The 16099-nt window shown below is 39.5% G+C and overlaps 1 protein-coding gene across 1 annotated transcript in view; it reads left to right on the top strand.

Moving 5' to 3' along the window:
• The window catches only part of LOC118397593 (microtubule-associated protein 1B-like), a 56659-nt gene that overhangs the window by 17027 nt on the left and 23533 nt on the right, over positions 1–16099 (top strand). The window contains exon 2 of the mRNA XM_035792522.2: positions 11780–11881. Coding sequence (XP_035648415.1) covers positions 11780–11881 — 102 coding nt within the window. The remainder of the gene's footprint in view (positions 1–11779; positions 11882–16099) is intronic.

Raw genomic sequence — 16099 nt, 5'->3', positions numbered from 1 at the left:
TCAGGTACATCCCCTTTCCATTGCTCATCATTGAGATGTTTCTGCAACTTGATTGGAGTCCATCTGTGGTAAGTTAAATTGATTGGACATGATTTGGAAAGGCACACACCTGTCTGTATAAGGTCCCACAGTTTACAGTGTATTTCAGTGCAAAAACCATGCTATGAGGTCAAAGGAATTCTCCATTGGCCTCTGAGACAGGATTGTGTTAAGGCACAGATCTGGAGAAAAGTACCAAAACATTTCTGCAGCATTTGAAGGTCCCCAAGAACACATTGGCAACCATTATTCTTAAATGGAAGAGGTGGTTCCAAACTGAGACTTTTTCTAGAGCTAGCCGCCCAGCCAAACTGAGCAATCAGGGGAGAAGGGCCTTGGTCAGAGAGGTGACCAAGAACCCGATGGTCACTCTGACAGAGCTCCAGAGTTCCTCTGTGAAGATGGGAGAACCTTCCAAAAGGACAACCATCTTGTTAGCACTCCACCAATCAGGCCTTTATGGGGGAGTGGCCAGACGGAAGCCACTCCTCAGTAAAAGGCACATGACAGCCTGCTTGGAATTTGCCTAAAGGCAACTAAAGGACTCTCAGACCATGATAAACATTCTCTATTCTGATGAAACCAAGATTGAACACTATGGCTTGAATGCCAAGCGTCACATCTGAAGAAATCTGGCACCATCCCTACAGTGACGCATGGTGGTGGCAGTATCATGCTGTGGGGATGTTATTTAGCGGCAGGAACTGGGAGACAAGTCAGGACCGAGAGAAAGATGAACGGAGCAAAGTACAGAGATCTTTGATGAAAACCTGCTCCAGAGCGCTTAGGACCTCAGACTGGTGTGAAGGTTCACCTTCCAACAGGACAACGGCCTTAAGTACACAACCAAGACAACGCAGGAGTGACTTTGCGATAGGTCTCTAAATGTCCTTGAGTGGCCCAGCCAGAGCCCGGACTTGAACCTGATCGAACATATCTGGAGAGACCTGAACATCTGTGCTGCGACGCTCCCCAGCCAACCTGACACAGCTTGAGAGGATCTGCAGAGAAGAATGTGAGAAACTCCCCAAAGACAGATGTGCCCAGCTTTTAGCATCATACCCACGAATAGTCTAGTCTGTAATCGCTGCCAAAGGTGCTTCAACAAAGTACTGAGTAAAGGGTCTGAATAGTTATGTTAATGTGATATTTGTTTTTTTTGTCTTATAATATTTGCGTGTTTTTGCTTCGTCATTATGGGAAATTTTGTGTTGATTGAGGACCGGCCCACGTGGTAAAGCCAATATCACATAAAGGAGATAATTTCCACTGCCTACAGGAAGTTATGTTTTAATATTTGAAATAGCAATGAAATTAAGGAAAAAATGTGGACCTTTTTGTAGTTACATCTTGCATCCCAGATGAAACATGCTATTAGGTCTTGAAGATTGCATTTCATAGTATGATTGTAACTGAACTCTTCATGTGCTGTACTGTCTAACTCAAAGATTAGGCCTATTTTGAGCCCCGGCCAAATACAATCCCTGTTTTTAAACGTTGATTTTGTGTTTTTGACAATGTACTGAGAGAGAGAAATAAGTTACTTTTAATTACTCCTTTTGAATTGAGTCATTCCACTCAGAATGTGTTCATGCGAATCAGTACAAATGGCTACATCTTTTCAATGGAAGTTCTAAACCACTACCAGACAAAGAGGTTGAGGTTATGAGGTTGAGGAAGTAACGTAATGCCCAGGCCCCAGACCCTTGTTTTTCTCCAGCCCGGGTGCCAGTCTGAGACATTTGCCTCTGTCTTCTCAGTCTAGAGATACTCTGTCATAGTAATTGTTACATATATGGGCTTAGTATTCAAGGATTGGATTGCCCTTTCCTGCCAAAAGGCAATAATATATTTTGTGCTGCCCGAATCATTCAGTGTTAGAAAACTTTTCTTTATTTTTAGATAGGCTGCATACTGAAACAGTACTCTCAGCTTGGCTAAATCATTGTGGCACTTACAGAATATCCTTGTGCTCTCTGGGGGATTTGAATGAGCATGCCAAAATCCTCAACAAAGATAACAGTAGGCTACTGCATCAGCAATATTTCAACTGAATTTAACTTGAATGAAAAATCATATCGCAATGTCTGTAGTGGCAGTTCAGTCTAGAAACTCAGAATAGAATGGCTGATCTTAATTCCAAACCGTTCAGAATGGAATGCCGACCCTGGAGATCGGAACACACAGAGGAATTCAGATGTTTATTTTATATCTCAAATATTTCAAATAATAAAGTACCTGATAGCTCCGTTCTGTATATTGTGCAAATGTTTTAACACTGGTAACACACAGTAGCGTAACTAGTGTGCCACAGTGTTAATTATTTTATAGAAATCAGCCCAACTTACTTTAGTAGTTAAAGAACAAGATGAAATGACCCCAGGACAGTGTTCACTCACCTTTTTGTTACATAAAACAGGAAGTGAGTTAACCACCATAGCCTATAGGCCTGTGTCATGATCTGACCGATTAATACGATTGGCTGTGATAGGAGATACTCTCTGAAGACTGGGAGATGAGTAACCTGCCTCGCACAAAGCACTTTTTGCTTCTGCTATTTCAGCCCTTTTTCTCTCTCTGTTTTTTTGGAGAAGTCTCAGTAAAAAACATCATGATGATGAGGTCAGGGCTACATTTCTCCCAGACAGACAGAAGGCTGCTGCCTCTTGGTTTGTCAACGTCCCTCTTGGTCTCTCGGGAGAAATGAGCAGATCTTGTTTATGGAAAAAAAAAAATCTGAAGATTCATCATACAAACAGTATAAGCAGGGAGTGAGGTTTTTGTATTTAGCCTTTTGTGTTCAAATAGGCCTATAGTATGTCTTAAGATATTTTGGCTATAAAATTATTATTCTCAATGAATTTGCTCTTCAGGGTAGAGGTCGACCGATAATGATTTTTCAACACCGATACAGATTATTGGAGGACCAAAAAAAAAGTAGATACCGATTTAATCGGCCAATTTTTTAAAATTATATAAATATATTTGTAATAATGACAATTACAACAATACTGATTGAACAATGACCACTTATTTTGAATACTCCGAATGTTTCCGCAATGGAGCAAATCGACACTTGTGAAAAACGTTCAGGTGTTGCTGGATGCAGCAAATTACATTGAAACCTAACAGGTTAAGCTTATATGTAATTAGTCAGTTCTGAAAGTGGAACCTACCCAGGCTCAGAGACCTTGACTACCTTGTGTAAATGTAACATATTAAATCTGTCCCTCTCCATTTAGTATGATACACAAATTAATACATATATTACGTTTCATAATGTATGTCCATCCATTTCATATGATATGTTACAAATAGCCATTTGTACAATGTGTTATGAATTTGCAATACGTATAAAATGTTACAAATTCCGACTTGTTGCCGCTAATGTTAGCTGGGCTAATAATAACAGCGCAAGCCTATAGATACACTTTCCTACTCATTCATTACTGCTGCACTGCTTGTTGTAGCCCTGAGAGGAAATGGGAAGAACACACATTTTATGGCTTAAAAGTGTTGAATACAAAGTGTTGAATACAAAGTGTTGAATACAAAGTGTTGACAGTGCTGAGTAAGAAATTAAACAAACTCACTCGTAAAAACAGCAGCTCTTTGCTGTATTCATTGACATTCTCTCTCTAGTCATGGTTTTAAACATTTTGAAATCTCACAGTATTAATTTTGCTGTTGCCTTTAAAAAAATTGCCTGCTACTTTAATGCAGACTCGGTCATCTGAGCAATCTGATTGACCAGCGGTAGCATAGTGCACTTGATTTCCTCACCAGGCCCACCGGGAAGGCAGAATTGGTACTTTCACACATGAAATGGCAACAGTTTGCCTACCTGGCACACAGGGCAGCGGAATTGGCTGCACCTACCACCAACAGCCCGAGACTAACAAAATAAAATAGGAACACAAGGTTTAATCGTTAGGTTTTTTACAGAATTGTTTGCCATTCAAAAAGAAATGCCTTGGAAATCGACAAGTCGATCGCGATCAACCGGTTGGTGACCACTGAGTTAGGAGAAGTGTTACCCAACATGTTGCAAAGTAGCGAAAAAGTTGTAGCAAAGTGCTAATTAGTGCAAATGTTAAAGTTGTCCTTGATCAGATTCGAACACACAACCTTTGGGTCGCTAGACGTTCGCATTATACGCCCACACATCCACCTCTCCTTTCTGTAACCATACCAAACGTAACATACAGTATCATACTCATTTGAGTGTCCCGGATTTAACTTTACTATGTTACGTCTAGTTTATTAGACCAGGCTGGGCTCAGTGGTTTCATAATAGCATATACAGACACTCCCTGCCATTCTACAACCTGAGTATCGGGCGACTAAGACTAGTTTAATTACATGGTTGTAGCTGTGTTAATGCTGGTCAGGCTAAGAGGTTGTTTTAAGAGAAGGATTCAAACTGAAACTGGAAAGCACAGATTAAAGGGATGGGCTGAAACTCACTCACTCCCACAACTAGACAATATTACTTGTTTACTCGTAATGAAATAAATCTATTTTCAGTTAATAAGTAACTTGCAGGTAAATAATTGACAGGTTCCATTATGGATCGGTCACTGTTGGAGGTACTTTTTGTAATGTCAACATGCTATGCATCTGATGTGTGAACAGAAGCCTCAAATTACTACCATCAGTGACATAAAGATTTACAATAAAATGCCATAAAGTACAAAAAGAAATACAAAAAAGTATCAGTGAACTAAGAGTATCACAATTTGATAAAATAGAATTTATATGTTTAATCTCCAATAAACTACAGGCTATATACAGTTGAAGTCGGAAGTTTACATACACTTAGGTTGGAGTCATTAACTTGTTTTTCAACCACTCCACAAATTTCTTGATAAACTATAGTTTTGGCAAGTCGTTTAGGACATATACTTTGTGCATGACACGTAATTTTTCGAACAATTGTTTACAGATGATTTCACATATAATTCACTGTATCACAATTCCTGTGGGTCAGAAGTGTACATACAGTGCCGTGCGAAAGTATTCGGCCCCCTTGAACTTTGCGACCTTTTGCCACATTTCAGGCTTCAAACATAAAGATATAAAACTGTATTTTTTGTGAAGAATTAACAAGTGGGACACAATCATGAAGTGGAACGACATTTATTGGATATTTCAAACTTTTTTAACAAATCAAAAACTGAAAAAATTATTCAGCCCCCTTAAGTTAATACTTTGTCGCGCCACCTTTTGCTGCGATTACAGCTGTAAGTCGCTTGGGGTATGTCTCTATCAGTTTTGCACATCGAGAGACTGAATTTTTTTCCCATTCCTCCTTGCAAAACAGCTCGAGCTCAGTGAGGTTGGATGGAGAGCATTTGAACAGCAGTTTTCAGTTCTTTCCACAGATTCTCGATTGGATTCAGGTCTGGACTTTGACTTGGTCATTCTAACACCTGGATATGTTTATTTTTGAACCATTCCATTGTAGATTTTGCTTTATGTTTTGGATCATTGTCTTGTTGGAAGACAAATCTCCGTCCCAGTCTCAGGTCTTTTGCAGACTCCGTCAGGTTTTCTTCCAGAATGGTCCTGTATTTGGCTCCATCCATCTTCCCATCAATTTTAACCATCTTCCCTGTCCCTGCTGAAGAAAAGCAGGCCCAAACCATGATGCTGCCACCACCATGTTTGACAGTGGGATGGTGTGTTCAGGGTGATGGGCTGTGTTGCTTTTACGCCAAACATAATGTTTTGCATTGTTGCCAAAAAGTTCAATTTTGGTTTCATCTGACCAGAGCACCTTCTTCCACATGTTTGGTGTGTCTCCCAGGTGGCTTGTGGCAAACTTTAAACTACACTTTTTATGGATATCTTTAAGAAATGGCTTTCTTCTTGCCACTCTTCCATAAAGGCCAGATTTGTGCAATATACGACTGATTGTTGTCCTATGGACAGAGTCTCTCACCTCAGCTGTAGATCTCAGCAGTTCATCCAGAGTGATCATGGGCCTCTTGGCTGCATCTCTGATCAGTCTTCTCCTTGTATGAGCTGAAAGTTTAGAGGGACGGCCAGGTCTTGGTAGATTTGCAGTGGTCTGATACTCCTTCCATTTCAATATTATCGCTTGCACAGTGCTCCTTGGGATGTTTAAAGCTTGGGAAATATTTTTGTATCCAACCGCTTTAAACTTCTTCACAACAGTATCTCGGACCTGCCTGGTGTGTTCCTTGTTCTTCATGATGCTCTCTGCGCTTTTAACGGACCTCTGAGACTATCACAGTGCAGGTGCATTTATACGGAGACTTGATTACACACAGGTGGATTGTATTTATCATCATTAGTCATTTAGGTCAACATTGGATCATTCAGAGATCCTCACTGAACTTCTGGAGAGTTTGCTGCACTGAAAATAAAGGGGCTGAATCATTTTGCACGCCCAATTTTTCAGTTTTTGATTTGTTAAAGTTTGAAATATCCAATAAATGTCGTTCCACTTCATGATTGTGTCCCACTTGTTGTTGATTCTTCACAAAAAAATACAGTTTTATATCTTTGTTTGAAGCCTGAAATGTGGCAAAAGGTCGTAAAGTTCAAGGGGGCCGAATACTTTCGCAAGGCACTGTACACTCAGTTGACTGTGCCTTTAAACAGCTTGGAAAATTACTGAAAATGATGGCATGGCTTTAGAAGCTTCTGATAGGCTAATTGACATCATTTGAGTCAATTGGAGGTGTACCTATGGATGTATTTCAAGGTCTACCTTCAAACCCAGTGTCTCTCTGCTTGACATCATGGGAAAATCAAAAGATATCAGCCAAGACGTCAGAAAAATAATTGTACACCTCCACAAGTCTCGTTCATCCTTGGGATCAATTTCCAAACGCCTGAAGGTCCACGTTCATCTGTACAAACAATAATACGCAGGTATAAACACCATGTGACCACGCAGCCTTCATACCACTCAGGAAGGAGACGAGTTCTGTCTCCTAGAGATGAACGTACTTTGGTACGAAAAGTGAAGTAAAGTGCTGTTTTAATTAGAGGTCGACCGATTATGATTTTTCAACGCCGATACCGATTATTGGAGGACCAAAAAAGCCGATACCGATTAATCGGACGATTTTTGTAATTATTTTTACTTTGTAATAATGACAATTACAACAATACTGAATGAACACTTATTTTAATTTAATATACATCAATAAAATCAATTTAGCCTTAAGTAAATAATGAAAGATGTTCAATTTGGTAGTCTCTCACTCTGAAGTCTCTAAAACTGGTTAAATCATGTCTGTGGCTATAACAGAACGTGTTTAGGAGTAAAAATCCCAAGGAAAACTGTTCACCTAAAACAAACAAAAAATATTCATCCGCCAGTCAATGTATCGTCTATGGCAATAGAAAATAGATGAGGTCCCGTTTACAATGCCTACAGCTTTCACACGATGTCGCCAGTACTGGCATTTCATTGCATGTTTATCCTTGGTGGGATGACGTCTAGGCACTTCCTGTCTTGGGGTCCACCGAGGAAGTTATGAAAGTGAAAAAATGGACAATGATTTCAAGACTTGCTGCTATCGAATACAGATCACCCCGTGATCAATTTTATCGATTATTAACGTTTGTAGTTTGAAGTGATTTGTAAAAGTTTATAGGCAACTTTTTTTTATTTTAAAAAGTGACGTTGCGTCTTGTAAAGGTGAATTTTCCTGGATCAGGCGGCCTTCATAAATGGACATTTTGGGTATACAATGACGGATTTAATCGGGAAAAAGACCCAATTGTGATGTTTATGGGACATATATGAGTGCCAACAAAGAAGCTCGTCAAAGGTAATGAATGTTTCATATTTTATTTCTGCGTTTTGTGTAGCACCGGCTACTGCTAATTCTTTTGTTTAGGTCTCGTTCAGGTATTTCGGGGGGTGCATGCTATCAGATAATAGCGTCTCATGCTTTCGCCGAAAAGCATTTTACAAATCTGACATGTTGGCTAGATTCACAACGAGTGTAGCTTTAATTGAGTACCTTGCATGTGTGTTTTAATGAAAGTTTTGAGTTTTATTGAGTACTACAGTTGGCGCTCTGAAATTTCCGCTGATTTTGGTCCCTGTCCGAAAGATCCGTAAGAAGTTAAATATCCCTGGCTTCTGTCAGGCTAGGTTGCACATTTGGGGAATATTCAGAGGTGGAAACTTTCAGTCGGAATATATGTGAATAAATGCTTATTATTATTGTCATTATTATTATTATGATGATGATTTATTATTATTAATACCATTTTAAATTTAGCTGTTTTTTGCATTGGATATATTTACCATATCATATGGAGACAGAAACATAACTTTTACCTTATCATAAGTGGACTTAATTGCAAATGATTAAATCCTTCCAATATAAAAAAAAAAACTATTTCGTTATGAATTGAACTTTAATTAAATGAGTTGACTCTTCACATGGTATGATTTCACTGAACATCAAAAGGGAATATTGATTGATCCTCGAAGATCAAATCGCATCTCCCAAAAACATTTTTAACATCTGTAAATTGATTGTCTAGAAACTAAGTGTACTTGGAAGTGTACTTCGCATGACTGCCAAGAACCTTGCCCTCACCCAGGCCAAGGTGGCGAGACACGGTAGTGATGACACCATAGGCCTTGTTAATCTCTGCACCAAACAGGATGCTCTTACCAGCATACTTGGGGTCCAACATGTGAGCTGCGGTGTAAAATGTGCTTCAGGCAAAAGTCTTCATACTTTTTGATGCATTTTAGAACTGCAGTTTCCTCTGCTTGGAGCAATAGTGAAGTGGGTAGGGCTGTACGGATTTCTTCTCTTACATCTGCAAGCAGAGTCTGAACATCAGACAGGATGGCATCGTCAACCTCAAAATCTGTGCAATGGCTACTGCTATAGGTTTCAGGAGTTTCAGACTGCTTACCACTCTCTCCCAAAATACATCATCCAGGAGGATCCTGTTGATGGGGCTGTCCATATCGGCACACTGTGATATGGCCATTTCATGGAGAGACTCCTTCCCCTCCAGGAGACTGTTAAACATGACACCACCACCTGTGTTGCTGGGCAGCTTCAATGTGGTGCTCTTATTCTTCTCACTTTGCTTGGTGAGGTAGATTGCTGCTGTAACTTGATGACCCTTCACATACATAATAATTTCCTTGGCTCTCTTGTAGTGTATCCATTGTTTTCAGTGCCATGATGTCCATGAGGAGCAGACTCAATGCATGATTAGCACAGCCAATGGGTGTGATGTGAGGGTAGGACTCCTCCACTTTAGACCAAGCAGCCTTCATGTTCGCAGCATTGTCTGTCATCAGTGCAAATACCTTCTGTGGTCCAAGGTCATTGATGACTGCCTTCAGCTCATCTGCAATGTAGAGACAGGTGTGTTGCAGATGAGTCCCTTGTCTGTGCTCTTGTAGAATACTGGTTGAGGGGTGGAGATGTAGTTAATTATTCCTTGCCCACTAGCATTCGACCACCCATCAGAGATGATTGCAGTTGTCTGCGTTCTCTATGATTTGCTTGACCTTCACCTGAACTCTGTTGAACTCTGCATCCAGCAAATGAGTAGATAAAGCATGTCTAGTTGGAGGGGCGTATGCTGGGCGAAGAACATTCAGAAATCTCTTCCAATACACATTGCATGTGCGCATCAGAGGTGAACCAGTTGTATACACAGCTCGAGCAAGACATTCATCAGCATTTATCTGACTACGTTCCTCCATTGAGTCAAAAAAACTTCTGATTCCAGGAAGAGCATGAGCTGTTGCTATCGATAAGGTGTCTGATTCATAATTATCACCACGAATAGAAGTAGAGGGACTTTTGTCAGAAGTTGGTTGTTGTGAGTGCTGAGGGAACTTTATGCACTTGGCCAGATGATTCTGCATCTTTATCGCATTCTTCATATATGATCTGGCACAGTATTTGCAAATGTACACTGCTTTTCCTTCTACATTAGCTGCAGTGAAATGTCTCCACACATCAGATAGTGTCCGTAGCATTTTCCTGTTAAAATGAGAAAAAAATGAATGAGGGGGGGAAATAAAATGAATACATTTCCATGTCCAGATAAATAGTTAAGCAGTTAGATGAAACAACTCCTTTTGTAAGAAATGTTTTAAAATGAAACATGTATGGAAACAGATGAGAACACTCAGTTAGCAGGATCAAGCAAGCTAAAAACTAATAGAAATTGTTAACAAGTTTAGAAATGATTTAAACACACTTTGCTGTAGGCTACTATTTACTTGTTAACAAAAATAATGTATGTCATATATAAAATATATATACTCCACCCAGTATTGTAATCAAAATTTACCAGAAAACATGTCCTTGGCTCAGACAGTAGTGTGGGCTCAATAGCATCTCATTAGTGTGCAAAATCTTGAGAATCAGCTGTGCATGTGATGGAAGAATGCACTGTGCATGCAGAGGGTTGCAATTCCATTGAATTGGGGATGGTTTAACCAAAATATGCCTTGTGTATCCCACAAAAAAAGGTGCACTGTTATAGGCAAACATTTTTTTTGATGGATTTCATCAAACATATCAAACATCTCCAATCCAAAGTTAAATCTAGAATTGGCTTCCTATTTCGCAACAAAGCATCCTTCACTCATGCTGCCAAACATACCCTTGTAAAACTGACCATCCTACCAATCCTCGACTTTGGCGATGTCATTTACAAAATAGCCTCAATACCCTACTCAACAAATTGGATGCAGTCTATCACAGTGCAATCCGTTTTGTCACCAAAGCCCCATATACTACCCACCATTGCGACCTGTACCCTCTCGTTGGCTGGCCCTCGCTTCATACTCGTCGCCAAACCCACTGGCTCCATTTAATCTACAAGACCCTGCTAGGTAAAGTCCCCCCTTATCTCAGCTCGCTGGTCACCATAGCATCTCCCACCTGTAGCACACGCTCCAGCAGGTATATCTCTCTAGTCACCCCCAAAACAATTCTTTCTTTGGCCGCCTCTCCTTCCAGTTCTCTGCTGCCAATGACTGGAACGAACTACAAAAATCTCTGAAACTGGAAACACTTGTCTCCCTCACTAGCTTTAAGCACCAACTGTCAGAGCAGCTCACAGATTACTGCACCTGTACATAGCCCACCTATAATTTAGCCCAAACAACTACCTCTTTCCCTACTGTATTTAATTAATTAATTTATTTTGCTCCTTTGCACCCCATTATTTTTATTTCTACTTTGCACATTCTTCCACTGCAAAACTACCATTCCAGTGTTTTACTTGCTATATTGTATTTACTTTGCCACCATGGCCTTTTTTGCCTTTACCTCCCTTCTCACCTCATTTGCTCACATTGTATATAGACTTGTTTCTACTGTATTATTGACTGTATGTTTGTTTCACTCCATGTGTAACTCTGTGTCGTTGTATCTGTCGAACTGCTTTGCTTTATCTTGGCCTGGTCGCAATTGTAAATGAGAACTTGTTCTCAACTTGCCTACCTGGTTAAATAAAGGTGAAATAAATAAAAAAATAAAAAATATTATTTACATTGATGCCAAAACCGTACGATGCTGGGCCAATTGTGTGTTTTTGTTTGTATAAAACGACATCACATTATTCATATTGAGCAACAACTGTCCCGTTGATGGGACAGTGATCCATATTAAGAAGTGAATATTTGGTTTGATTAATTGAAAATGCTGTTGACCAGAGTATTGAGTGTGTTCCTAATCGTGTGTGTGTGTTTCAACAGGCATCCGCTCATGGGGCGTGGACCTGACAGCCTGTAACCTGGATGAGCAGCTCAAGCTATTTGTGTCGCGACACTCTGCCTTCTTCTCAGAGGAAATAAAAGGTAAGGAGAATTTGGGGACTTTCCCCACCACTGACCTCTGAAATGAAACATGTACATTCATCTGTCCTATTTTTTTAACCTTTTATTTAACCTCTCTGTGTGGTCATATTTGACCAATTTATGTATGATGTATTAAAAGTGCCTGTAGTCTCTGCAGGTTAAGACCACATTGCTTTGGCCCATGTACAGAGCCTTCAGAAAGTATTCACACCCCTTGACTGATTCACATTTTGTTGTTACAGCCTGAATTTAAAATGGTTAAATTGAGATGTTTTGTCACTGGCCTACACACAATACCCCATAATGTTAGTGGAATTATGTTTTTAGAACAAGTCAGATAATAAGTTGCATGGACTCACTCTGTGTGCAATGATAGTCATTCAAAAAATCATATTAAACACTATCTCATCTCTGTACCCCACAAATACAATTCTGTAAGCTCCCTAAGTCGAGCAGTGGATTTCAAACACAGATTCAACCACAAAGACCAGGGATGTTTTCCAATGTTTCACAAGAAGGGCCCCTCTGGTAGATGTGCAAAAATATATGTATCAATATTTTTATAAAAAAATAAAAAGCAGACATTGAATATCCCTTTGAGCTTGGTGAAGTTATCAATTATAATTTTGATAGTGTGTCAGTACACCCAGTCACTACAAACGTACAGGCGTTCTTCCTAATTTTTGCCGGAAAGGAAAGAAACTGCTCAGGGATTTTACCATGAGGCCAATGGTGACTTTAAAAGAGTTAGTTTAATGGCTTTGATAGGAGACAACGTTGGAACAAAGAAGCATGTACAGAATAGAAATATTCCAAAACATTCATCCTGTTTGCACCAAGGCACTGAAGTAATACTGCAAATGTGGCAGAGCACTTAACTTTTTGTCCTTAATGATAGAAAGTGTTATAAAAATGTAACCACTAGTGGTTAGAGCGTTGGACCAGTAACCGAAAGGTTGCTGGATCGAATCCCCGAGCTGACAAGGTAAAAATCTGTCCTTCTCCCCCTGAACAAGGTATTTAACCCACTGTTCCCCGGTACGCCGACATTGTAAGTAAGAATTTGTTCTTAACTGACATGCTAGTTAAATAAAGTTTGTTTTTAGGCAAATCCCATACAACATAGGGGTGGCTGCATCATGTTATGGGTATGCTTGTAATTGTTAACCTCTTGCTCCTACCTGGCACGCAGGCGTCCCATCTAGAGCTCTGGAAATGCAAATGCGCTACGCTAAATGCTAATAGTATTAGTTAAAACGCAAACGTTCATTAAAATACACATGCAGGGTATTGAATTAAAGCTACACTCGTTGTGAATCCAGGCAACAAGTCAGATTTTAAAATGCTTTTCGGCGAAAGCATGAGAAGCTATTATCTGATAGCATGTAACACCCCAAAAGACCCGCAGGGGACGTAAACAAAATAATTAGCATAGTCGTCGCTACACAAACCGCACAAATAAAATATAAAACATTCATTACCTTTGACCATCTTCCTTGTTGGCACTCCTAGATGTCCCATAATCACTATTGGGTCTTTTTTTCAATTAAATTGGTCCATATATAGCCTAGATATCGATCTATGAAGACTGTGTGATAAACGGAAAAAAATAGCGTTTCATAACGTAACGTCATTTTTTTAAATTCAAAAAGTCGACGATAAACTTTCACAAAACACTTTGAAATACTTTTGTAATGCAACTTTAGGTATTAGTACACGTTAATAAGCGATAAAATTCATCAGGAGGCGATGTCAATTCTATAGGTGTCCGTCTCGAAAACATGTCTGGAGAGAGCTCGACCAAAACATCCGGTCGGTGACCGGAGGGAATCGATTCCCTTGATTCGGTTAGACCAAGAATCAAAGCTGAATCAAATGACAAGACTCTAGACAACGTGTGGAAGCTGTAGGCACTGCAACCTCGGCCTCATTTAATTCAGTTCACTTTGAACAATTCCTGGAAGTAGCGCAAGGATATTTATTTCCATTTTCAGTGATCAGATTTTCCTGCGCTTTTCGATGAAACGCACGTTCTGTTATAGTCACAGCCGTGATTTAACCAGTTTTATAAACGTCTGAGTGTTTTCTATCCACACATACTAATCATATGCATATACTATATTCCTGGCCTGAGTAGCAGGGCGCTGAAATGTTGCGCGATTTTTAACAGAATGTTCGAAAAAGTAGAGGGTCGACTTAACAGGTTAAGGACTGGAGAGTTTTTCAGTATTAAAATACACAATGGAGCTAAGCACAGTCAAAATCCTAGAGGAAAACCTGGTTGTCTGCTTTCCATCAGACACTGGGAGATGAATTCACATTTCAGCAGGACCATTTAAAACACAAAGCGAAATCTACGCTGCTTATCAAGAAGACAGAGAATGTTCCTGAGTGGCTGACTTAGTTTCGACTTCAGTCTACTTGAAAATCTATGGCAATACCTGAAATTTGTCTAGCAATGATCAATGACCAATTTGACAGAGCTTGAAGAATTTTGAAAATAATAATGTTGCAAAATCCAGGTGTTACATGTATAGACTACTTATCTAATCTATATATATATATATATTTTTTTTTACAAATGTTTTTACACTTTGACTTTAGTATTTTGTGTAGATCGATGACAATTAAATCAATGTAATCCCACTTTGTGACACAACAAAATGTGGAAAAAGTCAGTGTGTGAATACTTTCTGACTGTGCACTGTATGTTAACAAGGCATGTAAAAGTGGTTGAAGGGATGATGTTAATGGTTGTCTCTCTTTTATGTAGTTTTGTCTCTTGTTGTGATGTTTTTTTTAAATCCCAGCCACTGCCCCTGCAGGAGGTCTTTTACCTTTTGGTTGGCAGTCATTGTAAATAAGAATTTGTTCTTAACTGACTTGCCTTGTTAAATAAAAATTCAACCCTATTGAAGATTAGATGCTTCATACACTGTTCGTTTTATTGTCAACTGCTCTTGCATCATTGCTTGGATCCATAATCTCAAGTCAGTCTGCCTTGGTTGAACAGACTGGTACCAGCAACTTTATGGGGTGCATTTCCAAGATGGAATTGGGTGTGTTAAGCAGCTGAGTGAACAGCTGAAATCCTCATCACCCCTAAACTACCATGCCATTCTGTTTCTTTCAAACTTATGACTCACACGTGAATGCCTGCTGTTCTTTTAGTAATGTTCTCCAACTCCTTTTTGAATGTTTCTTCTGTCAGTCTATTAAATGAGTCCCATTGAATATCTGTGTGAATGCCGTTCATGACCCACTTTTCAAACTTGACAGCTGTGAAATTGAGAACACAAGATAGAAAAAAAAAAAACATTACACATTTTCTGTGCAACACACTGTTACATCCCATGACGATCACAATTCTCAGAGAAGCCATAATAAGCATAAATTAGTAAAACATTCTAAATGGTAGGAGTAAGTTGCTTTAAATGAGAATATCCATTCCAAAGAATTCTATGCTTTGCAATTCATTAATATAATTATATGGTCATTCATCCACACAAACCCACACATACCATGCTCCAACCAACTGGGCCATTGGAACCACATATAGCTTCCAGTTCCCATTCTCATGTTATTCACTGTTAGGTGTGTGTCCGTCCCTGGGCCTGGCAAACAGCAGATATTACATTCGCTCAGCGTCTTCACACTCCAGTGGAGATGGAGCTTGCTTCCTTCCCCTCCAGAGGTTTCTATCTCATGATAACTCCATCTAATTGCTGTAAAGACTCATTGAACTAAGCATATTCATCTGATATCTACACTGAACAAAAATATAAATGCAACATCAAATAATGTCAAATATTTTAGTGAGTTATAGTTCATATAAGGAAGTTAGTCAATTAAAATAAATAAATTAGGACCTAATCTATGGATTTAACATGACTAGGAATACAGATAGCCTAAACAAAAAGGTAGGGGCGAACACTATTTACTGCAAGTTGGTCAGGCTGTTGATTGTGGCCTGTGGAAGGTTTTACCACTCCTCTTCAATGGCTGTGCGAAGTTGCTGGATATTGGGGGAACTGGAACACGCTGTCGTACACATTGATCTGGAGCATACCAAACTTGCTCTATGGGTGACGCCTGGTGAGTATGCAGTCCATGGACGAACTGGGACATTTTCAGTCTCCAGGAATTGTACAGATCCTTGCAGCATGGGTCCTTGGACTCATGCTGAAACACGAGGTGATGACTGCAGATGAATGGCAC

The sequence above is a fragment of the Oncorhynchus keta genome, chromosome 22 (assembly GCF_023373465.1).
Source record: "Oncorhynchus keta strain PuntledgeMale-10-30-2019 chromosome 22, Oket_V2, whole genome shotgun sequence".
Classification (NCBI taxonomy): domain Eukaryota; kingdom Metazoa; phylum Chordata; class Actinopteri; order Salmoniformes; family Salmonidae; genus Oncorhynchus; species Oncorhynchus keta.
The sequence above is the reverse complement of the archived record's forward strand: the minus strand, read 5'-3'. Positions and strand labels throughout refer to the sequence as shown.